Genomic DNA, 27,155 nt, shown 5'->3' with positions numbered 1-27,155 from the left:
TGTTTGTGCCCTACCTGACAGGTCTATCTACCATCTCACTCGCTTGGCTGTGCCACACCTCATCCACACTAAGGGCTCCATTGTCAATGTGTCCAGTGTTAACGGGCAAAGATCGGTGAGTGTGTAGAAGGTGAACTTGTGGGGTGGGAATTCATAGCCTCGTCTCTTTTGTGTCAATCCTCTTTGAGCATTTCTGCCCATTGCAGCCTTAAGGGCACGGGGCAGTGCCACCTGTATTTCAGCAGATGGGGATCGTGTACTCCCCTGGTGAGGGGGGGGGGGGGGGGGTCATCTCATCTGAGGAGGAAGAGAGGGCCCGAAGGTAGAGGAGGCCAGGTGTCCGCAGGCAGTGTCGCGGGAGAGAATTGTTGGAGGAGAGGTGCAGTTACAGGTGGTGCAGGGGCAGCAGGTAGACCAAGGCTGACTACACTGCAGAACATGCAACAATCCTGCTGTTTGAGGGTACAGAGATCGTACCAACTCAATCTGAGGTCCAGTATCGCAGGAGGCGCAGCCCGTCGAAGGGCACCATGATATCATGCAACATGATTGGACCGGAGATTTTCCCCAGTGGTGTGGGTGGACACCAATGGCTCCGCAGGTCACAGTTGGCCTCAATATTTATGCATCTGGATCATTCCAGGGGTCTGAAGTTGATCTGTGTGGAAGATGCCAATCAGTTGTCCATGGCTGCATCAAGCTCATAACTGACACTCTGCTCAGACAGGTCCACACATTCCGAAGCAGAAATTGCAGCTGTTTATGACCTGCAGATCATGCGCATGTGACAGGTGCAAAATTCAGGCCATGAATTTGAGCTTTTTGTTCATTCCAATGATTGCTGTCTGAGATTGTGATATTCCCAGTGTTCTGTCGAGACTTTGAAACTGTGTCCTGATTTTCTCCCTGTTCTCACTCCTAAGCCTCTGATACAGGTTCTATTTGCTCTGCTTCTTGAGGTTGACACTTGTCACACTGCCCCTACTTCTCACCCCCTTCACTCTCCCTTTCTGCTACAGCATTCCTGATCTGCCTAACGGGTGGCACAGTAGTTAGCCAGGGACCCGGGTTTAATTCCAACCTTGGGTGACTGTCTGTGTGGATGATGTGGAGATGCCGGCGTTGGACGGGGTTGAGCACAGTCTTACAACACCAGGTTACGGTCCAGCAGGTTTGTTTTGAAACACTAGCTTTCGGAGCACAGCTCCTTGGATGAATTCTTCAGCTAATGGTTCAAAACAAGCCTGTTGGACTTTAACCTGGCGTTGTAAAACTTCTTACTATCTGTGTGGAGTTTGCACATTCTCCCTGTGTTTGTGTGGGTATCCAGGGGTAAACCAGGGGCTGGTTTAGCACACAGGGCTAAATCGCTGGCTTTTAAAGCAGACCAAGGCAGGCCAGCAGCACGGTTTAATTCCCGTACGAGCCTCCCTGAACAGGCTCCGGAATGTGGCGATTTTCACAGTAACTTCATTGAAGTCTACTCGTGACAATAAGCAATTTTCATTCATTTCATTTCATCCTCCAGGAACTCTGGATTCCTCCCACAATCCACAAATGTGCAGGTTAGGTGGATTGGCCATGCTAAATTGCCGTTAGTGACCAAAAAGGTTAGGAGTGGTTGGTTATCAAGTTATGGGGATTGGGTGGAAGTGAGGGCTTAAGTGGGTTGGTGCAGACTCGATGGGCCGAATGGCCTCCTTCTGCACTGTATGTTCTATTCCGGTGCCTGTTCGGGTACACGGAGGGAGAATTCAAAATGTCCAAATTACCTACAGCAAGTCTTTCAGGACTCGTGGGAGGAAAGTGGAGCACCCGGAGGAAACCCACGCAGACACGGGGAGAACGTACAGACTCCGCACAGTCAGTGACCCAAGCCGGGAATTGAACCTGGGACCCTGGCTCTGTGAAGCAACAGTGCTAACCACTGTTACCGTGCCACCCATTTTTACACTCCATTAGGGAGGGGCTCAGTGACCCATTTGTCCAGGTTCAGGAAGGGAGGGGCTCGCTGACTCACCTGACCAGGTACAGGAGGGGGAGAGATGCTCAGTAATTCACCTGTCCAGGTACAGGAGGGTAGGGGCTCAATGACTTACCCGTCTGGGTGCAGGAGCAGTGTGGCGCAGTGATGCCCCTGTCTGGGCACAAGGCAAAGGATTAGTGATGCATCTGTCCAGGTACAGGATGGGGAGGGACTCAGTGACTCAACTGTCCAGGTAAGGAGGCAAGAGGATTCAATGAATCTCCTGCCCAGGTACAGGATGAGAGAGGTTCAATTATTCACCCGTTCGGATATGGGAGTGATTGGGGAGAGGCTGGAGAAAGAGGGGAGAGGAACAGTGACTCACCTATCCAGGTACAGGGTGGGAAAGGGGCTCAGTGACTCACCTGTACAGTAACTCACCTGTCCAGGTACAGGAGGGGGAGAGGTTCAATGACTCGCCTGTCCAGATACAGGAGGGGAGAGGCTAAATTACTTACCTGTCCAGGTACAGGAGGGGGAGAAGCTCAATGACTCACCTGTCCAGGTACAAGCTGGGAGAGGAACAGTGACTCATCTACCCAGGTACAGGAGGGGGAATAAGCTCAATGACTCGCCTGTCTAGGTACAGGAGGCGGAGAGGAACCATGACTCAGCTGCCCAGATACAAGATGTGGATGGGCTCAGTGACTTACCTGTCCAGGTGCAGAGTGGGAGACCGGCTCAGTGACTCACCTGTCCAGGTACAAGGTGAGGAAGAGACTCAGTGTCTCCCTTATCCAGGTACATAGAAACATAAAAAGCAGGAGGAGGCCATTCACCCCTTCGAGTCTGCTCCACCATTCCTTATGATCTTGGCTGATCATCAAGTTCAATACCCTTATCCTGCCTCCCTCCCCGATATCCCTTGATCCCTTTAGCCCCAAGAGCTACACCTAATCCCTTCTTGAAATTACACAACGTTTTGGCCTCAACTACTTCCTGTGGTAGCGAATTCCAGATATTCACACACACTGGTTCTCCCTGGTCAACTCTAGGTAGGAGAGGGGCTTAGTTACTCACCTGTCCAAGTGCAAGGTGGGAGAGAGGCTCAGTTACTCACCTGTCCAAATACCAGATGAGAGAGAGGCTCGATGATTCACCTGTCCTGGTACTAGGTAGGAGAGGGGCTCAGTTACTCACCTGTCCAAGTGCAAGGTGGGAGAGAAGCTCAGTTAGTCATCTATCCAAGTGCAGTTACTCATCTGTCCAAGTACAAGTTGGGAGAGAGGCTCAGTGATACACCTGTCCAGGTTAAAGGTGGGCGAGGGGCTCAGTTACTCACCTGTCCACGTACAAGGTGGGAGAAAGGCTCAATGACTCGCCTGTCTTGGTACTAGGTAGGAGAGAAGCTCAGTTACTCACCTTTCCAGGTACAAGGTGGGAGGGAGGCTCAGTAACTCACCTGTCCAGATACAAGGTGGGAAAGAGGCTCAGTTACTCACTTGTCCAGGTAAAAGATGGAAGAGAGGCTTGATGATTCACCTGCCCTGGTACTAGGTAGGAGAGTGGCTCAGTGACTCACCTGTCCAGGTACAAGGTGGGAGCGAGGCATGATGATTCACCTAGAACATACAGAGCAGGAGGAGGCCATTCGGCCCATCGAGTCTGCACCGACCCGCTTAACCCAATAACCCCGCCTAACCTTTTTGGACACTATTAGCATGGCCAATCCACCTAACCTGCACGTCTTTGGATTGTGGGAGGAAACTGGAGCGCCTGGAGGAAACCCACGCAGACACAGGGAGAACGTGCAGACTCCGCCAGACAGTGACCCAGCGGGGAATCGAACCTGGGACCCTGGCGATGTGAAGCCACAGTGCTAGCCACTTGTGCTATTGTGCTGCCCATTAGTACCTGTCCCGGTACTAGGTAGGAGAGGGGCTCAGTTACTCACCTGTCCAGGTACAAGGTGGGAGAGAGGGTCAGTTGCTCACCTGTCCAGGTACAAGGTGGGAGAGAGGCTCCGTGACTCACCTGTCCTGGTACTAGGTAGGAGAGGGTCTCAAGTTACTCACCTGTACAGGTACAAGGTGGGAGAGAGGCTCAGTTACTCATCTGTCCAGATACAAGGTGGGAGAGAAGCTCAGTAACTCACCTGTCCAGGTACAAGGTGGGAGAGAGGCTCAGTAACTCACCTGTCTAGGTACAACGTGGGAGAGCCGACGCCTTGACTCCCCTGTCCCGGTACTCGGTAGGAGAGGGGCTCAGTTACTCCCCTGTCCAAGTGCATGGTGGGAGAGAGGCTCCGTGACTTACCTGTCCAGGTACAAGTTGGGAGAGGCTCCGTGACTCACCTGTTCAAATACAAGGTGGGAGAGAGGGTCAGTGACTCACCTGTCCCAGTGCAAGGTGAGTCACTGATCTTGGAGATTTATCCGCCTTCAATCCCATTAATTTCCCCCAATCATTTCTGGACTAGTACTGAGGCATACAAAATGATCAGAAGGTTAGATAGGGTGGACAGCGAGAGCCTTCTCCCGGGGATGGAGGTGGCTAGCACGAGGGGACATAGCCTTAAATTGAGGGGTAATAGATATAGGACAGAGGTCAGAGGTGGGTTTTTTACGCAAAGAGTGGTGAGGCCGTGGAATGCCCTACCTGCAACAGTAGTGAACTCGCCAACATTGAGGGCATTTAAAAGTTTATTGGATAAGCATATGGATGATAAGGGCATAGTGTAGGTTAGATGGCCTTTAGTTTTTTTCCATGTCGGTGCAACATCGAGGGCCGAAGGGCCTGTACTGCGCTGTATCGTTCTATGTTCTATGTTCCTTTAGCTCCTCACTAAAACATGTGTTTCTCAGAACTTCCAGTACATTGTTCATGTCTTCCTTTTGTGAAGACATGAACAAAGTGGGAATTTAGTTCAAGGTGGGAGGCAGGCTCTGTGACTCACCTGTCCAAGTGCAAGGTGGGAGAGAGGCTCAGTAACTCACCTGTCCAGGTACAAGGTGGGAGAGAAGCTTGGTGATTCACCTATCTCGGTACCAGGTAGGAGTGAAGCTCAGTTACTCACCTGTACAAGGTGGGTGAGGGGCTCCGTTACTCATCTGACCTGGGACTAGGTAGGAGAGAGGCTCAGTTACTCACCTGTCCCGGTGCAAGGTGGGAAAGAGGCTCAGTTACTGATGTTATGGGCTAGGGTTTAGAGAACACCAAAGTATATCATGGAGTTCACCTGGCCTACAAGGTTTAATAGATTTTGGTTATGAGGGCCCACTTTCTAGATGTTATGCAACAGAGATCATTTATTTAGTCGCTTATTGTCATAAGTAGGCTTCAATGAAGTTACTGTGAAAAGCCCCTAAGTAAACAATGTTTGTTCTATGAATCCAGTTAACATTTTATAAACACACAGAACACATCTTATCAACTACCAACATAAATACCCCCCCCCCCCCCCCCCCGAAGATACAGTATTCTCTAGGTAACCCTTCGTAACTTTCCTGACAACATCCATAAGTCAAACACCGTTTTTCCTACAAAAAAGCAGTAGGTTTGCATTCCTTACAGAAACGGGTTTTACGTTAAAATTATCAAGCAATCTGGAGACAGCCTTTAGCATGCTGAGAGAGAGAGACCAAAATACACCTTCTTGGTTTGACTGCAGCTCACCAACTGAAAACTGAAATGAAAACAGCTTCCAGCTCAAAACAAAAGTAAAAAGCAGAGCCAGAGCACAGCTCCACCCACACACTGACATTACTGCAGCCGCTTGAAAAGACAAACATTTCTTAAAGTGACATTCCCTGGACTCACCTGTCCAAGTGCAAGTTGTGGGAGAGGCTCAGTTACTCACCTGTCCAAATGGTAGGTGCGAGAGGGGCTGAGTGACTCACCTGTCCCGGTACAAGGGAGAGAGGATCAGTGACTCGACTGTCCGGGTACAAGGTGGGAGAGGGGCTCAGTAACTTACCTGCCCATGTAGCATTGTTGCTTCACAGTGCCAGGGTCCCAGGTTCGATTCCCAGGTTTGCTCCCACAAGTCCCGAAAGTCGTGCTGTTAGGTAATTTGGACATTCTTAATTCTCCCTCTGTGTATCCGAACAGGCGCTCAGTTACTGTGGCGACTGGAGTGTGGCAACTGGAGGCTTTTCACAGTAACTTCATTGCAGCGTTAATGTAAGCCTACTTTTGACAATAAAAATTATTATTATATTATTATAAAGGGTGGAGTGAGGCTCAGTGACTTACTATTCAGGTACAAGCTAGGAGAGGAACAGTAACTTACCTGTTCAGGTACAGGAGGGAGAAAGGGGCTTGATGAATCATTGGTTCAGATGCAGTAAGGGAAGAGGGGCTCAGCTGTTCAGGCACAGGGTGGGGAGAAGAACAGTCAATCACCTGTCCAGGTACAGGGAAGGAGAATTATCGGGCAGCACGGTAGCATGGTGGTTAGCATAAATGCTTCACAGCTCCAGGGTCCCAGGTTCGATTCCCGGCTGGGTCACTGTCTGTGTGGAGTCTGCACGTCCTCCCCGTGTGTGCGTGGGTTTCCTCTGGGTGCTCCGGTTTCCTCCCACAGTCCAAAGATGTGCGGGTTAGGTGGATTGGCCATGCTAAATTACCCGTAGTGTCCTAAAAAGTAAGGTTAAGGGGAGGGTTGTTGGGTTACGGGTATAGGGTGGATACGTGGGTTTGAGTAGGGTGATCATTGTTCGGCACAACATCGAGGGCCGAAGGGCCTGTTCTGTGCTATACTGTTCTATGTTCTATGAGAGTCTCTGTGACTCACCTATTCAGGTACTGAAGGAGGGTGGCCGGTTTAACTCACGTTGGCTTGACAGCTGATCCGTGATGCAGACCAAAGTTTCAGCACGGGTTCAATTGCTATTCCTGCTGAGGTTATTCATGAAGGCGTGCCTTCTCAACCTTGTCTCTCGCCTGACATTTGGTGATCCTCAGTTTAAATCTCCACCAGTCAGCTCTCCATATCAAAAGGGTAAGCAGCCTATGGTCATCTAGGACTACGGCGACTTTACCTACAGAAGGGTGAGCGGATTTAATGACTCACCTGCCTAGCTACAAGGTGGGAGAGGCTCAGTGATTCGTACAGGAGGGAAGATGGTTCCATGTCTCTCCTCCCACATGGTGGGAGAGACTCCGTGAATCACCTGTCCAGGTATAGGAGGGGAGAGGGTTCAATTACTCTTCTGCCCAGGTACAGGTTGGGAGAGGGTTCAATTACTCACCAGTCCGGATACGGGAGTGATTGGGGAGGTGCTGGAGAGATTGGGGAGGTGCTGGAGAGAGAATCAGTGACATATCCAAAATTTACAATGTTTTTTATTCTTTGCTTTCCACAGTTCCCTGGTGTTGTAGCCTACTGCATGTCGAAGGCTGCCCTGGACCAGTTCACACGATGTTTGGCCCTGGGTAAGTGCAGTCCTGTTGGAAAATCTCTTCTAATTTCTTGTTAAGTTAAATAATTTTCTATTTACTCCAATGGTTAAGCAATGCCATGATTTTAAAGTTTTTCTCCTTGTTTTCAAATCCTTCTGTGGTACGCTCTTCCTGCTCTTATGTGATGATATGGAGATGCCGGCGTTGGACTGGGGTGACCACAGTAAGAAGTCTTACAACACCAGGTTAAAGTCCAACAGGTTTGTTTTGAATCACTAGCTTTCGGAGCACTGCTTCTTCACCTGAGGAAGGAGCAGTGCTCCGAAAGCTAGTGATTCGAAACAAACCTGTTGGACTTTAACCTGGTGTTGTAAGACTTCTTACTGTGCTCTTATGCGGGTAGCCGGGCACATTTCCAGTGCCCGGGACCAGCTGTGTGCATGAAGTGGGTCCAGCTGCAGAGCTCCTGGAAGCTCGGGTTTCAGAGCTGGAACAGTGGAGCATCCGCGAATCTGAGACCATAGTGGATAACACGTTTAGGGAGGTGGGCACACAGCAGCTGAATTGGTAACCACCAGGCAGTCCAAGAGAAACGCAGGTAATTCGGGAGTTCCGTGGGATCTCGCTCAATATTCCATTTTGGATGCTGCTGCTAGTTCCCCCAGGCAGCGCAGACAGAGCCAAACTTCTGACACCACAAACAGCCTGTCTATACAGAAGGGGTAGAAGTGAGGAAGAGCAATACAGTAGTCCCCCTTTATAACGCGGGTGTTGGGGTCCACGACATCCACCCGCGTTGCATCCGAGCCGCGGATATCCACGATGGGGGTTAATTTTAGAATACAGGGCTACAGAGGGGAGGGGTGATGTGAGACCATGCTGGTCTTGCAGAGGCCCGTATGACCTCCTCCTGTGTTCTCTGCTCTCTCCCTCCAATCAGAAACATTAAAACTTAAAAGTTGGATTGGAGGGAGAGAGCAGCTGGCAGTGTCAATTTCAGCGGCCGGCTGATTGTTTCAGTGAGAGAGCAGCTTCCCTCTCTGGATCAAAGTGAGCCGGCCGCTGAAATTGACATTGCCGGCTGCTCTCTCCCTCCAATCAGCCGGCAGTGTCAATTTCAGCGGCCGGCTCACTTTGATCCGGAGAGGGAAGCTGACAGTTGGGGTCCATAAGCCCCCCCCCCCCCGCCGTATATCGCGAACCGTGGTATTGCGGAGCACAGTATAACGGGGGACTACTGTAATAATAAGGGATTCTATAGTCAGCTAAATAAAACAACGCTACTGTGGCTGTCATCGTGACTCCAGGATAGCGTGTTGCCTCCTTGGTTCCAGGGTCTGGGATGTCACTGAATGGCTGCAGGGTATCCTGAAGGTGGAGGGCGATAAGGCAGAGGTCATGACATGTTGGTACCAATGACATAGTTAGAAAGAGGGATGAGGTCTTGCATCAAGAATTCAGGGAGCTAGGCTTACTCTCAGGATTACTCCCAGTGCCTACTGCTAGCGAGTACAGAAACAGGTAAATAAAAGGTAAATGTGTGGCTTCCGAGTTGGCGCAGGAGGGAGGGTTTTAGATTCTTGGATCACTGGGCCCCTTGTACAAATGGGAAGGTCTACATCTGAACTAGAGTGGGACTAACATCCTTGCTTGTGGGTTTGCTAGTGCTGGTGGAAGGAGTTGAAACTAATTCGGGGGACGGGACACAGACTGTTAGAAGAATAGGGAAACAGCATAAAGCGATCAAGTCAGAGGGAATACAGCTGTATTAACTTTCAAGGCAGTAAGACCAGGCTGGGTGGCCTCTACTTTAATGCAATGAGTATTATAGATAAAATGCCAGGAGTATTATAGATAAAATAGATGAGTTAAGGGCGAGGATGGACATATGGAATTTTGATACTGTAGCCGTCACGAGGCGTGGTTGAGGGAGGGGCATTATTGGCAGCTCAGCATTCCGGCATGTAGAATCTTCAGGCTAGACAGAGGAAGGGGTAAAAGAGGAGCAACATTGAATTATTAGTTAAGGAATCAGTTACTGCAGTAAAAGGAAAGATATCTTGGAGGGGGGCATTGAATAAAGCTTTGTGGGTAGAGTTTAGGAATAAAAAAGAGACAGCTACGTTGCTAGGTGCTTATTATAGACCCCCAGATAGTCAGCAGGAAATTGAGCAAATATGTGCGCAATTCACAGAGGTGTGCAAAAATAATAATAGGGTAATTATGTTCAGTGATTTCAACTTTCCCAACATTAATTGGGATAGTCATAGTATTAAGGCCTTATATGGAGTGGAGTTCTTAAAATGTGGACAGGAGAACCTTTTAGCTCAATATGTAGAGGGTCCAACAAGGGACGACAAAGTGCTGGACCCAATTCTGAGGCATGAAGCCGGCAGGTGGCTGAGGTGTTGGCGGGGGAGCATTTCAGTGATAGTGACGACAATATGGTACAATTTAAGCTTGTTATGGAGAAAGAAATAGGGTAGCACAGTGGTTAGCACAGTTACTTTGCAACTCCAGGGTCCCAGGTTCGATTCCTGGCTTGGATCACTGTCTGTGTGGAGTCTGCACGTTCTCCCCGTGTGTGCGTGGGTTTCCTCCAGGTTTCCTCCCACAGTCTAAATGAAATGAAATGAAAATCGCTTACTGTCACGAGTAGGCTTCAATGAAGTTACTGTGAAAAGCCCCTAGTCGCCACATTCCGCGCCTGTTCGGGGAGGCTGTTACGGGAATCGAACCGTAGATGTGCAGGTTAGGTGGATTGGCCATGCTAAATTGCCCTTAGTGTCTAAAAAGGTTACTGAGTTACGGAGATAGAGTGGAGGTGTGGACTTGGGTAGGGTGCTCTTTCCAAGGGCCGGTGGAGACTCGATGGGCTGAACGGCCTCCTTCAGCACTGTAAATTCTATGAAAAATACAAAAAAATGTTTTGGACTGGGGAGAGCGGATTTTAGTAAAATAAGGCTTGATCTGGCCAAGGTAGATTGGTAAGAGTTACTTGTGGGGAAATCTACGGAGGAGCAGTGGGGGGAGGGGGGCACGTTGAAAAAGGAAATGGGGAGGGTTCATGTTCCCTCAAGGGTAATGGGAAGGAGCAACAAGCCCAGAAAACTGGATGACTAGAGATATTCAGGATACGATGAAAAGGAAATGAGAGACTTTTAGCAAGTACAAGGGGCACAAATCAGCGGGGGCATTAGTGGAGTACAGAAAATGCAGGATCGAGCTTAAGAAAGCAAATAGGAGAGCAAAGATGGGATATGAGAAAGCTCTGGCTGGTAAAAGTAGGGAAAATACCACGATAGTCGAAGTATTTCACTGGGAAGAGGATACCAGGGAAAGAGTAGGGCCCATTAGGGACCAACAAGGGTGGAGAAAGAGGATATTAATACGGTGTAATACTTCACGCCTGTCTTCATCCAAGAGAATGAGGATGTAGGTATGGATCTCGGGGAGAGAGACTGAAATTATTGAGAAAATTGACAAGGAATGACAAGATATTGGAGGTGTTGGCAGGCTTAAAAGTGGAAGTACCCAGGTCCAGATGAATTGTGTCCTAGACTACTGTGGGAGGCAATGGAGGAGATTTCAGAGACTCTGACCCAAATTTTTAATTCCTCTCTGGCCATGGCGGAGGTGCCAGAGGAACAGCTATTATTTAAGAAAGGTTGTAGAGATAAGCCAAGGAACTACAGACCAGTGAGTTTCATGTCATTAGTAGGGAAACTATTGGAGAAAATTCTGAGGGAGAGAATCTATCTCCACTTGGAGAGACAAGGTTTGATCAGAGATAGTCAGCATGGTGGAGGGAGGTTATGCCTAACAAATTTGATTGAATTTTTTAAGGAGGTAACCAGGTGTGTAGGTGAGGGTAGTACAGTTGATGTAGTTTGTTTATGGTTACCCTGGGCTGAGATCGAACCCGGGTCCTTGGTGCCGTGCTAACCACTGCACCACCATGTAGTTTATATGGATTTCAGCAAGGCCTTTGACAAGGTCTCAAATGGGAGATTTAAAAAGAAGGCAAATGCACGTGGGATACAGCATAATTTGATAAGGTGGATTGAAAATTTTCTTTGTTATAAGAGCAGACGACGATGACAGACGGCTGCTTTGGTGACGGGAAGCCAGTGTCCAGTGGCGTACACAACTGGACCTCATTACAGAAGCTACATTTTGGGGTCTTGGTTGAAAAAAATGGGATAGCCTCCCGCCGACTTTGGCTGGAAGGATCCAGTCGATTAAATGAATATCCTCCCAAGATTTCTGTTTTTGTTTTAGTGCCTTCCAGTTTCCTTGCTTAGCCTTTTATTTTTAAAACTGGGTTTCCTATTATTTGTTATTTATGTAAACGACATAGGTGACTATGTGGGGGTAGGATCAGTAAGTTTGCGGATGACAGAGATTGGCCAGGTGGTTAACAGTGAGGTTCAGTGTCTTGGGTCACGGGAAGATATAGACGGGATGGTCAAATGGGCAAATAAGTGACAGGTGGAATTTTAAAAATATGTATTTTAATTCAAATTTTCAGTTTATAAACATACATATATTCAGGCAGATTCATACCATATACAAAAATATCACCTGCCACCCAACCCGTCCCCCACCCACATCCCTATTGCAGTTTAAAAAAATATTTTGTTAACAATGTTTCTGATTAACACCGTTCCAACCATATGTGAACAACAGTTAACAATATTTTAAATTTTTCATCCACCCCCCTCAAACACAAAAGAAACAACAACCAATCCCTAATGCCCCCCACCCTGCATCTGATCCAACTCTCTGCAAAAGGAATGAAAGGGCTGCCACTTCAGCTAGAAACCCCCCCCCCATTAGATATTTTGATTTTTTTTCTAAGAACACAAATTCCATCAGGTGACTGAGCCAAGTCACTGCACTGGGCGGGGTTGAGGACCTCCAGCTAAACAAGACTCGCCTATGGGCTATCGGGGAAGCAAAGGCAAGAGAATCCACCCTCGCCCCTGTCTGTAACTCTGGCAAGTTTGAGATCCCAGGGCATGGTTCCAAGTCAACCCCAAGAATTCCCAACATGGTGCTGAAGAAGAAGACCCCAATGTTCACAATCCCAGGGCAGGATCAGAACATGTGTGTGTGTGTGTGATGGGCAGTGTTCCTCAAAGCACCCCGGCAATTATCCCCTACGTCTGCAAAAAACCCACTCATTCGGCGCCCTAAGCACCACCTTGAATTGTACCAGGATAAGCCGAATGCATGAAGAGGTAAAGTTGACTCTATACGGAGCCTCGCTCCACTCCCCACCCTCGTGTTCCTGGCCCAACTCCTACTTTCTTTAAATCTAGCAATCTCCTTGCATGCAAAATTTTGTACCTGATAATATCAAAACTCGTTAACAATTGAGAGCTTGTATTTCTCCAGCTACTCCTCAAACTCAGGAACTTACCATCAACAAACAGATCAGCAAGCCTCTCCAACCCCTCCTCCTTCCAAACCCCGAAGGATTAATCAAAAACCGCTGCAGTAAAACAATGGTTTCCACAGATTGGAGCCAACATTGACATAGCACCCAGTTTGACTTGCCGCCTCAATTGTCCCCATATTTTCAAGGTGGCCATCACCACCGGATTGGCAGTCCATTTCATTGCGGAAAGCGGAAGGGGAGCTGTAATCAATGCCCTCAAGCTGATGCATTTATAGTCACTCGTCTCCATTCCCCCCCCCCCCCCCCCCCCCCAACATGGACTCCATACTTCTACACCACCCCCCGCACCTTTTCAATATTCACCACCCAATAATATAACCGGTTGGGTAACGTTAGGGACCCTGATTGTCTATTCCTTTGTAAAAATCCCCGACGGATCTGCGGGGTCCTACCCGCCCAAAAAAGACAAGATCATAGAATTTACAGTGCAGAAGGAGGCCATTCGGCCCATCATATTGACTCCTGTTTTTTGTTTAAAAGGCTAAGCAAAGAAACTGGAAGGCACTGAAACAAAAACAGAAATCTTGGGAGGATATTCATTTAATCGACTGGATCCTTCCAGCCAAAGTCAGCGGGAGGATATCCCATTTTTTTTCAACCAAGACCCCAAAATTTAGCTTCTGTAACAAGGCCCAGTTGTGAGCCATCCAAACTCCCCGATAACGCAAACTGGACCTGACCAGGCAAAAAGGCAACTTCCTTAGGTCGGCTCTCCTTCCTAGAGGATTCACCAGAAAACTTTTGCTTTTACCCAGATTCAATCTGTACCACGAAAAGGAGCCAAATCTCTCGAGCAGTTTCATTATCTCCTCTGCACTGGAGATGGGGTCCATCACAGGTTGTCTGCATGTAAGGACACCCTTCGCCCGATGCTACCCCCTCCCCCGCACCTTATCTATACCCCTCCACTTTGTGGATGACCTCAGTGCGATAGCCAGGGCACAATAGCCAGGGCAAAAACCTGTCTTGTGCCTGTTCCCACGTCCCTATTGAACGCCTTCTTTGCATATAGAGAAATAATTACCTCCATTTCAGGGGATGGGGAGGGGGACAGAACCCCAGCCTTCGGACATTGGCCGACAGCTGATGAATCCCATCTGCTACTCCGATATGATCCCTGGGAGGCAGGATACCATGCGCCTCACCAAGGCCTTCGCTAGCAACTTTGCATCCACATTCAGCAAAGAGATGGGGCAGTACAACCCACACTCCACCGGGTCTTTATCTTTCTTCAATATCAAGGTGTTCGTCGCCGGCAGATTCTGGAAACGTCCCCCGAGTCAGAGAATCTCAAACATCTCAACCAGGACTGGTATCAGCAACCCGGCAAACAATTTGTAAAATTCAGTCAGGAACCCGTCCGGTCCTGGCGCCTTCCTCGACTGCATCAATCCCATACCAGCTCAATCTCTTTCAGAGTCTGAGGCCCTTCCACTTCCTCCCTTTTCTCTTGCTCCACTACCGGAAAGGCCAAACCATCTAAAAACTCTGACATTGAGGACTCAACCTGCGGGGTTCCAACCCATACAGGTTCCGATAGAACGCTTCAAACGCCCCATTAACTTTAATTGGGGTGGAAACCAGTCTACCCCCACCCCCCCCATTCCTAACTTGCACAATTTGCCGAGAGGCCGCCTCAGCTGGTGTGCCAGCAAGCGACTGGCCTTTTCCTTGTGTTCATAAAGAGCCCCCCTCGAATGTCACAGCAAGCGTACCGCCTTGTCTGTTGATAGAAGCCCAAACTCTTAACTGTAGCTTCTTCCTGCTAGTCAGTAGTTCTGATTGATCGGGTATTGACGGTCCACCTCCAAGATGGCATCCGCCAACCTCTGCTTCTCTGCTCTTCTTTATGCGACATAAAGGAGATAATCTCCCCTCTAAAGACCACCATCAACGCCTCCCTTAGTGTGGAAGGGGAAATCTCACTCCTATTAAAGCTCAAAAATTCCCCGACGACCCAGGAGACTCTAGCAAAAACTCATCCGTCAACAGCAAAGTATCAGACCTCCAAAGGAGGCGCTGAGTGGGGCCCGAGCCAACTATAAAGTCAATTCTGGAATAGAACCTGAGAAGAATGAAAAATCCCACGTCCCCCGGGTGGGGATCAACTTTTCCATGAAGGTCAACAGATCCTTTGCCATCCAAGAAGGATTTAACACCTTAGGCTTCCATTTATCCAGTCAGGGATCCAAAACACAATTAAAGTCCCCATGCATTATCAGCTCACCAACAGCAACCGATTAATAAAAGTTGTGTCATCCCAATTTTGGGGCACATACGTTGACCAGCACCTGCGGTACGTCCGCTAACAGCCTACTAACCATGCCATTCTGGTCTGCCAAAACCCTTCCCGCCGAGAAAACTACCCTCCCGTTGAACAGGATCACAGTACCCCATATCGAACCCTGGATGAAACACTTGCCCCACTCAGCCCTTCTGGAACATTATTTGGTCTCTAACCTGCAAATGGGTCTTCTGCAACAGCATCACATTTGCTTTTAACATCCTAAGGTGTGTAAACACCCTAGATCTCTTGACCGGGAAACTAAACCTCTTCACCTTCCGTGTGACCAGCCGAATCGGGGATGTCCACCCTCCTCTTACTGGAGCCAGTCTTTCCAGCCCCGTGAGGAGACCAGAAACCCTCCAGGTAGGGCTGACAACAGACCCATCCAAGATGGCCATCAGATACCCCAGCATAAACTGACAAACAAAAGACCCCCTCCCCGTCACCCACCAACACCACATCCAAACAATCAGGTAAACTATATACAAAACTCCAAACTCTCCCTTGCCACACCTTAACCATGCCATTACTGTAACCCCCAAGCTCAAACTAAATTAATCCCCCCCCCCCCCCTTATATGAGCCGTAAATAACTCCAACTCTTCATGTCCGTTAACAAATTAATCTAGCTAGCGGAGTAACCTGCACGTATGAAACCTTTTAATAGCCTGTTACAACAACCCTGGGCGAGTGCACAGTCACTTCCAGCCCCACAGACCCCGGAATCCCAACAGACTAAATTAACCAATAATTTGTGTATTTTCATGAGAACTTTGACCCTTGACTGCTCCAATGAGTTACAGGCACCAGATTTGTAAGTAAAATATTCACAAAAGGTTTATTTATATTAAGAGTCAGGGGTGGCACAGTGTGCAGTGGTTAGCACTGCTGCCTCACGCCGCCGAGGACGCAGGCTTGATCCCAGCTCGGGGCCATTGCCTGTGTGGAGTTTGCACATTCTCCCCATGTTTGCATGGGTCTCACCCCCACAGCCCAAATATGTGCAGGGTAGGTGAATGGCCATGCTAAATTGCCGCTTAATTGGAAAAAAGAAACCAGAGTCCGAGATGAATATATAATGGTAAGAATGGAACAATGGTCTGCAAATCTAATTATTCCCCAAACCCTGTGTCACCTTCCACCCAGATGCACATGACATACACAGGGTGGGGATAAGGAAAGGGTTGAAAATAACGGATTAAAAGGGTGTGAGATTGTTGTTTGCTGCTGAGGTAGTGATCTTTGTATCCGGCGATTTTCCAAGGTAGCAAAGTGTTAAAATCACCGTGGTTTGAATCTTCTAATGGTTGTCTTCAATTAGAACTCACAGGCTGTATAATTCTCTCTGGGGAGTCACTTTCAGTTGAATGACCTCCACCAGATTGGCTCTTCTGACTCACTGAGACAATATTAGAGACACCTGAGAATTTTAAATAGGTATTTAGGTTTTTAAACAGCTCCCTCTTCCTGCAAGCGGCACTGGACTGGAAACTCCCGCAGGTTGAACTGACTGCAGAGAGAAACTGACTGCAGAGAGAAAGGTCTTTAAACACAGGCTACCAGTTGAGGAAAATCCGATTCAGCTTCCCAGCCTTTTAATCAGAAAAGATACACTTGCAGGCCAGGCTGGATAGTATTTTAATCGCCAGCCTTTCAAACAAAGATTTAAACTTTCACAGACCTATTGATTTCAGTCTTTCAGTCAGAAGTTAACCTCTCACAGGACTGCGAGAGAGAATGTCCTGCTCACTTCAGCCTTTCTGGGCTAGATATTTCACAGGCGTCTGCCAAACTCCCTTCTCAGAACAAACTGAAACCTGAGAGCCAGCTTGCCTGTCTTTCAGGAAGCGTCTGAAGGGTTCCACCAATCTCAATCGACAACAGCGGTTGTCCTGGAATTCTAGGAGAGCCGATAGGCTGCGGGCCAAGCCTGTCAAAATGGGTAATCTCTGATGTCAGAGCACATCCTGCTATTGGGTTTTAGGTTCCAGCAAACCCCAAGTGCAGGAAGTATAACAGCCAACAGAACAGGAAGTAAAAGGGAAACAGGAGTCTGACGAGGATTCACAAATGGGTTCCTTACAAACCTCAAAATTCCAAAGTACCAAACCAGCCCCTCTTGCCCAAAATCTATTTTTAAATTCCAAGTAAGAACAGCAATAACTGGGCAGCACGGTGGCACAGTAGTTAGCACTGCTGCCTCACGGCGCCGAGTTCCAGGTTCGATCCTGGCTCTGGGTCACTATCTGTGTGGAGTTTGCACATTCTCCCTGTGTTTGTGTGGGTTTCGCCCCCACAACCCAAAAATGTGCAGGTGGATTGGCCACGCTAAATTGCCCCTTAATTGGAAAAAATGAATTGGGTACTCTAAATTTATTGAAAGAACAGCAATAACAGTAAGCTTCACCATTAACGAGAATGAATAAACAAATAGAAAAAAAACAAAAACGACCCTCCCCCTTTTACAAACCTGTTTCTCAGATAAAATACAATTATTTCAACCCCAGTCAGTTCCTTTGAATACATGCCTCAGCTTCCTCTGGAGCCTTCAAGTGATGGTGTTCATTCTCATAGGTCATCCAAAGATTTGAGGGGTATACCATGCCAAACCAAATTTTCTTATGATTCAGTTTTGCCCTGGCCTTATTAAAAGCTGTGCACCTCCTTGCAAGCTCCGAACCGACAATTTAATATTATCACATCCCATGGCCTTCCCATCTGCTGTTCCGGTGTTCCTTTTCCCATCTTAAAATGTTTTCCTTTTCCGGGTAACTGCGGACCTAAGATGGCTCCCCACACGAGCCTTCTGTCTCAACGTCCTGTGGGCTCGATCCAGCTCAGGAGGAACTCCTCCCCCAGCATCTTCCAGAGCACCTCCACCAGTAATTTTGTCATAATGTGGAGATGCCGGCGTTGGACTGGGGTGAGCACAGTAAGAAGTCTTACAACACCAGGTTAACGTCCAACCGGTTTGTTTTGAATCACTAGTTTTCGGAGTACTGCTCCTTTCTCAGATTCACCTGAGGAAGGAGCAGTGCTCCGAGAGCTAGTAATTCTGTTGGTTTGGGCCCTCCGGCAATCAAACCACCCTCAAATTCTGTCTTCCCGACCAATTTTCAAGCCCCTTATTATCGGTCGCCACCTTCACCATTTGCACTTCTCGGCAAGCAATCTGGTCGCTCTGTCTCGATAGAACAACCCCTACCTCCTGCAGTTCCGCACCCTGCTGCTTCACCACCACATCCACCTTGGCCAGGGCCCTCAAATTGAGGAAACCAACGCCTTAATCGCCTTCTCGTGATCACTCAAAACCTCTCGGCGCAGCTTCCCGTACCAGCCTCCCCGAACAGGCGCCAGAATGTGGCGACTAGGGGCTTTTCACAGTAATTTCATTTGAAGCCTACTTGTGACAATAAGTGATTTTCATTTCATTTCTATAATTCAGCAGCCAGAATCTTGGGGTGGGGGTTGTTGCTGGTGGCCCCTGGCGCTGTGATCACCTCCACCGCCATTTTATTTTCCCTCCATTCACTCGAGGTCTCCAATTTTAAAGTTATTCCTTCTTCCTTTTGGTGTCTAGTTTGACACCTATTCCACATCCCTTGCTGTGGGGTGCTTAAACTAACGATTTGGAAGGTTTTGGGTGTAAGTTCCGAGAAAAAGATGATGATCCCTGGTGGGAATTCCTTCACATGCAGCTGCTCCATTACATGCCGCACTGGAGGCCGTGGCACATGGAATTTAACCCTGAAAGGTGAGAGGTGGTACACTTTGGAAGGGGAAATTTGACAAGGAAGTATTCAATGAACGGCCTGACGAGAAATAAGAGAACCTTGGTGTGTTTGCACACAGATCATAGAACCCCTACAGTGCAGAAGGAGGCCATTCAGCCTCAGGTCTACACCATCTCTCTGAAAGAGCACCCTACATAGGCCCACCCCCTGCAACCCCAATCCTGCAATCCCTGGACACTAAGGGGCCAATCCATCTAACCTGCACTTCTTTGGACTGGGAGGAAAGCGGAGTACCTGTCGGAAACCCACGCAGACACACCCACATACTCCACACAGTCACTCAAGGCCGGAATTGAACCCGGGTCCCGCCACTGTGAAACACAAGTGCTACCACTGTGTTCCCCCTACCGCCTCAGATCTCTGAAGGTGGGAGGTTGGTGAAAAAGACAAATGGGACACTTGCCTTTATCCATCGAGGCATAGATTACAAAAGCAAGGAGGTCATGTTGGAGTTGAATAGAACTTTGGTGAGGCCACAGCTGGAGTACTGTGAGCAATTCTGGTTGCCACATTATAGGAAAGATGTGATTCTACATTGGACGGAGTGCAGAGAAGATTCATCACGATGGAACATTTAAGTTATGAAGAGAGGTTGGATAGGCTTGCGTTTTCCTGAAACCATAGGAGACTGAAAGATGATCTGATCGAGGGGCATGGACAGGGTGGATAAGGAGCAACTGTTCATGGATCCTGATCCCTCGCTACAACGGGGAGTTAGAGGCTGTATGTGGCCTCTGCCACGCGTTCCCCATTTAGGCCCCTTATTCAAAGTGAGTCGTGTTGAATAGCCATGTTTTTCTCGGCACTTTGGAGTGCCGGAAGCACGCGGCTAAACGCGCTCGCAAGGACTTTATTCCCTTTTGGGAAGATCGTGTCCATCGAGTCTGAAAGAACCTGATACTCCAACTCTCAAGAACATGCATGTCAAGTCTGGTTTTCCAAGTTTGACAAGAATGCGATCAGGGAGAGTTACGAAGCCTCCTGACAGATTGAAACTGTGGACTGGAGGTGAGGTAGTCTGTAAATATCAATGTGAATTGTATGGAGAAAGATTGGGAGTGACGTAGTATTAGAGTTTGTCAGCGTTAATGTATGAGACTGTGTAAATAGCATGTCTGATGCACATGCTTAGAAGAGGTGTCAAGGCTTCACCAGTGCGCTTCCTAATCATGGATAGCTGTACATAGTTTAGTTGTATGAATTAAACCAGTTAATGTTTGGACATAACACCTCATTCTGCTTCTCTACCTGTAGATCTGGCCCCCAAGAAGGTTCGAGTCAATGCTGTGAGGTGAGTCCTGGAGCCGGTATTTCACTTCTCATCTCCATTCTGATCTGGATGAACACATCCTCTTCAGAGTTGAATCAACATTTTTCCTCTGGCGCGTGAGCTCACTCGTTTCCCCCCTCTTTTCCTTTGGAGGTGCTGCCAGTGCCAGGGTACAGGCTTCCTGAATGCCCAGGCATTGCACTACCTTGCCCACCTGCCCCATCTCATGTACAATTTGCGACATTGAGCACGTTTGCCATTCGACTGCACTGTGCATTAGCTAAGCCTGGTTCTCTGCCTCTGGCCCTTATACATATGAATTTTATGAACTAGGCGCACTAGCTAACCTGTTCAGCCCACCCAGGATAATGAGGCCAGCTGAATCAGCACCGTGAGAGTTCAACAAGACACCTCCCGGTTTCAGCCTCAGCATCTGTCTTTGTGCAAGAGAGGGTATGCGTGTGAGAGAATGTGTGTGAGTGATAGTCACTTTGATTTTCCTTTCCTGCTGCAGTGAAGGGGGATTTGGCTGAGCATCAAATTCTCCGTCCTTGCTGGCAGCGTTGGCGAAGCAGACTGACAATGGGGACTGTGTGTGAGCGTGCCTGAGAGTGTGCAAGCGCACATTTGAGTTTGACAGAGAGTGTGCGTGAGCGACAGTCACTTTGATTCTCTGTTCCTTCATACCGGCGGGATTCTCCGTTCCCGCTGAAGTGAATTGAGATTTGGCTGAGCGCCAAATTCTCTGTCCTCGCTGGCAGTGGGACCGAGACAGACTCACAATGGAGAATCCTGATGTGTGTGTGTGTGTGTGTGTGTGTGTGTGTGTGTGTATGAAGGACTGTGTGTCTGCGTGTGTGTGATCTACTGTGGAATTATCTCAAACTATCCTCTTTCGTTCTAGTCCTGGAGTGATTGTGACAGACATCCATAAGCGAGCTGGCCTGAGTGAAGGGGATTATGCTGAGGTGAGTTATTGACTGGTGTCAGACGAGTACTAGGCCTCAGATAGTCATTTAGTATAGTCATTCTCGCACATGACTGTAGTTGTGTCTCTTTCTATAATCAAACTACCTAAGTCAGTTCTGGATAGGGTGCACTGCTCTGGGAGGGCAGTCTGGTGTCAGAATTTGGATTGTTGAGTTACAGGCTCGAGTAAGAATGAAACAGCGACATGAGAAATAAGGGGCTGCTGTTCAGGCCCTCGGGCCTGCTCCACAACTTCAAAAAGGTCATGGCTGCACTGATTGTGGCCGTAACTACCTTTCCCGTCTGTTTTCTCCCTCCAGACCCATCTTGACCTTTGACTCCGGATAACATCCGGGCAGTAGTGAGGGATGACATCGGTCCTATGGAGGATAAGGTTGAATCCATTTGGGTGGAAATCAGGAATAGTAAGGTGAAAAAGTCACTATAGGAGTAGTCTATAGGCCACCAAATAGTAACATTACGGTGGGGCGGGCAATAAACAAATAAATAACTTGCATGGAGAAATGATACAGCAATTATCATAGAACATAGAACACTACAGCGCAGTACGGACCCTTCGGCCCTCGATGTTGCGCCGACCTGTGAAACCATCTGAAGCCTATCTGACCTACACTATTCCATTTTCATCCATATGTCTATCCAGTGACCACTTAAATGCCCTTAAAGTTGGCGAGTCTACTACTGTTGCAGGGATTTTAATCTACATGTCGATTGGTTAACCAGGTCGGTCAAGGCAACCTTGAGGAGGAGTTTATAGAAAGTATCCGTGACAGTTTCCTAGAACAGTATGTAATGGAACCTACGAGGGAACAACAAGCGGTCCAAGATCTTGTCCTGTGTAATAAGACAGGATTGATTCATAATCTCATAGTTAGGATCCTCTCGGAAGGAACGATCACAATATGGTGGAATTTAAAATGCAGATGGAGGGTGAGAAAGTAAAATCAAACATTAGTGTTTTGAGCTTAAACAAAGGAGATTACAATGGGATGAGAGAAGAGCTAGCTAAGGTAGACTGGGAACAAAGACTTTATGATGAAACAGTTGAGGAACAGTGGAGAGCCTTCCAAGCGATTTTTCACAGTGCTCAGCAAAGGTTTATACCAACAAAAAGGAAGGACGGTAGAAAGATGGAAAATCGACCGTGGATATCTAAGGAAATAAGGGAGAGTATCAAATTGAAGGAAAAAGCATACAAAGTGGCAATGATTAGTGGGAGACTAGAGATTGGGAAATCTTTAGGGGACAACAGAAAGCTACTAAAAAAGCTATAAAGAAGAGTAAGATAGATTATGAGAATAAACTTGCTCAGAATATAAAAACAGATAGTAAACGTTTATATATATATTTTTAAATAGTGGCTAAGGTAAATATTGAACCTTTAGAGGATGAGAAGGGAGATTTAATAATGGGAGATGAGGAAATGGCTGAAAACTGAACAGGCATTTTGGGTCGGTCTTCACAGTGGAAGACACAAATAACATTCCAGTGACTGATGGAAATGAGGCTACGACAGATGAGGACCTTGAGATGATTGTTATCACTAAGGAGGTAGTGATGGGCAAGCTAATGGGGCGAAAGGTAGACAAGTCTCCTGTCCCCGATGGAATGCATCCCAGAGTACTAAAAGATATGGCTAGGGAAATTGCAAATGCACTAGTGATAATTTACAAAAATTCACTAAACTCTGGGGTGGTCCCGGCGGATTAGAAATTAGCAAACGTGACACCACTGTTTAAAAAAGGAGGTAGGCAGAAAGCGAGTAATTATAAGCCAGTTAGCTTAACTTCGGTAGTCGGGAAGATGCTGGAATCTATCATCAAAGAAGAAATAACGAGGCATCTGGATGGAAATTGTCCCATTGGACAGACGCAGCATGGGTTCATAAAGGGCAGGTTGTGCCTAACTAATTTAGTGGAATTTTTTGAGGACATTACCACTGCGGTAGACAACGGGGAACCAATGGATGTGGTATATCTGGATTTCCAGAAAGTTTTTGACAAGGTGCCACACAAAAGGTTGCTGCATCAGATAAAGATGCATGGTGTTCAGGATAAAGTAGTAGTATAGATAGAGGATTGGTTAATTAATAGAAAGCAAAGAGTGGGGCTTAATGCGTGTTTCTCTGGTTGGCAATCAGTGTCCCTCAGGGATCAGTGTTGGGCCCAGTGTTGTTCACAATTTACATAGATGATTTGGAGTTGGGGACCAAGTGCAATGTGTCCAAGTTTGCAGTCGACATTAAGATGAGTGGTAAAGCAAAAAGTGCAGAGGATACTAGAAGTCTGCAGAGGGATTTGGATAGGTTAAGTAAATGGGCAAGGGTCTGGCGGATGGAATACAATGTTGATCATAGAACATAGAACAGTACAGCACAGAACAGGCGCTTCGGCCCTCGATGTTGTGCCGAGCAATGATCACTCTACTCAAACCCACGTATCCACCCTATACCCGTAACCCAACAACCCCCCCCCCCCTTAACCTTACTTTTTAGGACACTACGGGCAATTTAGCATGGCCAATCCACCTAACCCGCTCATCTTTGGACTGTGGGAGGAAACCGGAGCACCCGGAGGAAACCCACGCACACACGGGGAGGATGTGCAGACTCCGCACAGACAGCGACCCAGCCGGGAATCGAACCTGGGATCCTGGAGCTGTGAAGCATTTAGGCTAACCACCATGCTACCGTGCTGCCCTTGATCAATATGGCTGTTGTATATATTATTGTATTTACTCACGGCTGTTGTATATATTATTGTATTTACTCACTGTTACTGTTGTGTTGATGTTGTTGTTGGCTCCGCCTGTGCCTCTGCCCCTTTGAGAAGGTATATAACCCATCGATCTGGGACAGCCTCTCAGTGCAGGAGAAACTACTGGTGGGCACATTCTAGCTGATTAAAACCACAGTTCTTGTTAACTACCGTTTCGACTGCATTGATTGGTATCAATTTAATCAGCTAGAATGTGCCCACCAGTAGCTTCTCCCGTTTGAATGGTAGACCCTCCAGCTCTGTCCCTCCCCCGTTCGGGTTCACCGGGAATCCCTCACCCTTGCCCAGGTTGAGTTTGTAGCCCGAGATGTACCTCAAAGAGATACTTCCATTCGACTCTGTCCAAGGCCTTTTCTGCTTTTGGGGAGACGATCACCTCCAGTGTTCTCTCCCCGGATGGGGTCATTATTACATTCAGTAGGCAGCATTTTGGCTCTGCGGTCTCACGGCGCCGAGGTCCCAGGTTCGATCCCGGCTCTGGGTCACTGTCGGTGTGGAGTTTGCACATTCTCCCCATGTTTGCGTGGGTTTCGCCCCCACAACCCAAAGATGTGCAGGGTAGGTGGATTGGCCACGCTAATAGCCCCTTAATTGGAAAAAAGTAATTGGGTGTACTAAATTTTTTTAAAATTACATTCAGCAGCCTCCTGACGTTCGAAGTTAGCTGTCTACCCTTGACAAAGCCTATCTGGTCCTCTGCGACCACCTCTGGTACGCAGTTCTTGATCCATGATCTCTCCCAGTCCTATTGGTGCTTCCAGTTCCCTCACCTGTTGCCCCCCCCCCCCACGACTGGCATGTCCAGTCCATTGAGGAACCGTTTCATCCCTGCGTCTCTGCCGGGGAGTTTTGAGGTGTACAGTCCCCAGTAGAAGGTCTCATGCGCTCGGTTGACCTCTTTGTTCGATTACCAGTCTGCTTCTGCTATTTTCACCTGTGCTATCTCTCTCGTGGCTGCCGACTTTCTTAACTGGTGAGCCAGTAGGTGGCCAGCCTTTTCTCAGTGTTCATAGAAGGTCCCTCGTGTCTGGTGGAGTTGGTGCACTGCTTTCCTGGTGGATAGCAGGCTAAAGTCCATTTGTAGCCTCTTCGCCAGAAGCTCCACGGTTAGGGTCTCGGAGTACTTTCTGTTGACCTCCAGAATGGAGTTGATTAGTTGTTGCTTGGCCGCCCCCTCTTCCTTGTCTCTACTCACCTTGTAGGCTATAAAAGTAATAATCTTTTCGTGTCACAAGTAGGCTTATATTAACACTGTAATTAAGTTCCTGTGAAAATCCCCTAGTCGCCACACTCGGGCGTCTGTTCGGGTACGCTGAGGGCGAATTCTGAATAACTAATTCGCCTAACAAGCACGTCTTTGGGGACTTGTGGGAGGAAACGGGAGCATCCAGAGGAAACCCAAGCACACACTGGGAGAGCATGCAGACTCTGCACAGACTGTGAACCAAGGTGGGAATCGAACCCGGTCCCTGTTGCTGTGAAACAACAGTGCAAACCATTGTGCTGCCCTAATCTCTCCCCTAATTACAGCCTTCACTGCCTCCCTGTCCCCGTTCTGGTTATTAGCAACGATCGAAAGGCAACTACTTTCTTTCTTCCTTCTCTCCATCCAGAAAGCAGCAAGTAAGCCCAAGGGGAAGAGACAGCAGGCAAACAGAAAAGGCAGCAGCAAGCAGGAAACAAGCTCTCAACAACAGCAAACACATCCTGCAGCTGGAATTACTCACATTTCTAAACAACGGCCACCATGAGCAATAGCCTTCAGCTGTGAAGCTCGAGGCTGCTCACAGGCAGTCGAAGAAAGTTAAAGTGACCTTCATAGAACCAAGAGCAAGACTTTATCCTGGAGGTGTTAGGGGGGCACTCAAGAGGTCAACAAAGAACAATACAGCATTGGAACAGGTAGTTTGGCCCTCCAAGTCTGTACTTGTCATGATACCACCTTTGGCCAAAATCCTAAGCACTTCTTAGTGCGTTATCCCTCCAAACCCATCCTACCCATGTATTTGCAAGATGCCTTTTGAACGGCGTTAATTAATCTGCTTCCACAACTCGCCTGCCAATTACCCCCCCCCCCCCCCCCCCCCCCCCCCCACCAAGCCCTCCTGAGCACTGGAGCATCTGCTCTGGTGCCCTTGAGTTGCATGCCGGAAAATAGAAATGGCTACTCACTCCCTTGCTTCCCCTCACAAAGATCTAGGCAGCGCAACTCATCTTGAAGGCCAGAATCGAAGTATAGCTGCATCAAAGTGACAAAGGTCATGCCCCCTTTTTATGGCCCTCACTGCTGTAACATCCCCTGGGGTTGAATGCAGCAGGGGTAGTTGCAGTGGTGAATGAGTTATTGATTCAAGAGAGGGGTGAAATTCTGGGTGTTTATGCCAGCTCTGACCGCAGCTTTTTCCTTTCAGTTCTTGAATAAATGCAAGGTGACCCATGCATTGGGGCGTCCTGGAGAGGTGCATGAAGTGGCACAAGCCATCGCCTTCTTGGCCTCTGATGCAGCCTCTTTCATCACTGGTGTTGCACTGCCGGTGGATGGTGGGCGCCATGCCATGTGCCCTCGGTGAGCGAAGAAACATGTGACAGACTGGATCCCAAAGGAGGAGATATGGAACCCGTTCACGTAGGTGTTCGTGCAGGTTCATCGATTTGAAATCACTGGTGAGGAAATGGCTTTCCAGGTTTTTGGATCTGTGACATTTTTGAACAATTTCCAGAGAAACTGCAGGGTACAGATCAAAGTGTAACAAGGCTGGAAGCATTTCCATTCCACTCAATGTCTCCTGTCAGTTGGATCAAACTCAATAAAATGCAAACACTCCTGTTCTGAAGCTGTTGTTTTATTTTCATCACAGTTTGGCACAAATTGTGATTGAATTACTTCTTTCTCAGGGCCCTTTCCGCAGTCTCCAGTTTAAGACCTTCAAACCAGGCATAGACAGGTCTTATTCTGCTCCCCTTCAACTCTTTGGGCCCCAAGTCAGTCAATCCCTTTACGCAGCTGCTTTGTGCTCTGGCTGATTTTGGTTTATGTTTTAGCTGCTGTTGTTGTTTGGGTCAGCCTCTTGGTTCTCCTGCCAAATGTCTGTAGACCTGACTATTTCAATGCCTCCTCGTTGGCCCCCATGTTCCACCCTCCATAAACCTGATCCAAAACTCTTCTGCTCGTGTCCGACCTCACACCAAAGTCCTGTCCCCCTTT

At 48.1% G+C, this 27,155-nt stretch overlaps 1 protein-coding gene across 1 annotated transcript; it reads left to right on the top strand.

Annotated features, from left to right (window-relative positions):
- zgc:101858 (uncharacterized protein LOC449555 homolog) lies at positions 1-26,784 on the top strand. The gene is made up of 5 exons (XM_038782162.1): positions 1-115; positions 7,333-7,402; positions 20,168-20,204; positions 21,088-21,151; positions 26,362-26,784. The coding sequence occupies exons 2-5, from the start codon at positions 7,357-7,359 to the stop codon at positions 26,518-26,520; spliced, it is 306 nt and encodes a 101-aa protein (XP_038638090.1). The 5' UTR covers positions 1-115; positions 7,333-7,356; the 3' UTR covers positions 26,521-26,784.
- The last annotated feature ends 371 nt before the right edge of the window (positions 26,785-27,155 follow it).

Source organism: Scyliorhinus canicula, chromosome 21 (genome assembly GCF_902713615.1).
Source record: "Scyliorhinus canicula chromosome 21, sScyCan1.1, whole genome shotgun sequence".
Classification (NCBI taxonomy): domain Eukaryota; kingdom Metazoa; phylum Chordata; class Chondrichthyes; order Carcharhiniformes; family Scyliorhinidae; genus Scyliorhinus; species Scyliorhinus canicula.
Note: the sequence above shows the minus strand (reverse complement) of the source record. Positions and strands in the feature narration are given on the sequence as shown.

Bases quoted from the DNA above. Each gene is read 5' to 3' on its own strand.
- zgc:101858 (XM_038782162.1), top strand. From the start codon at position 7,357: ATGTCGAAGGCTGCCCTGGACCAGTTCACACGATGTTTGGCCCTGG. The intron at 7,403-20,167 runs GTAAGTGCAGTC...CTCTACCTGTAG, and splicing joins CACACGATGTTTGGCCCTGG to ATCTGGCCCCCAAGAAGGTT. The intron at 21,152-26,361 runs GTGAGTTATTGA...TTTTCCTTTCAG, and splicing joins GTGAAGGGGATTATGCTGAG to TTCTTGAATAAATGCAAGGT.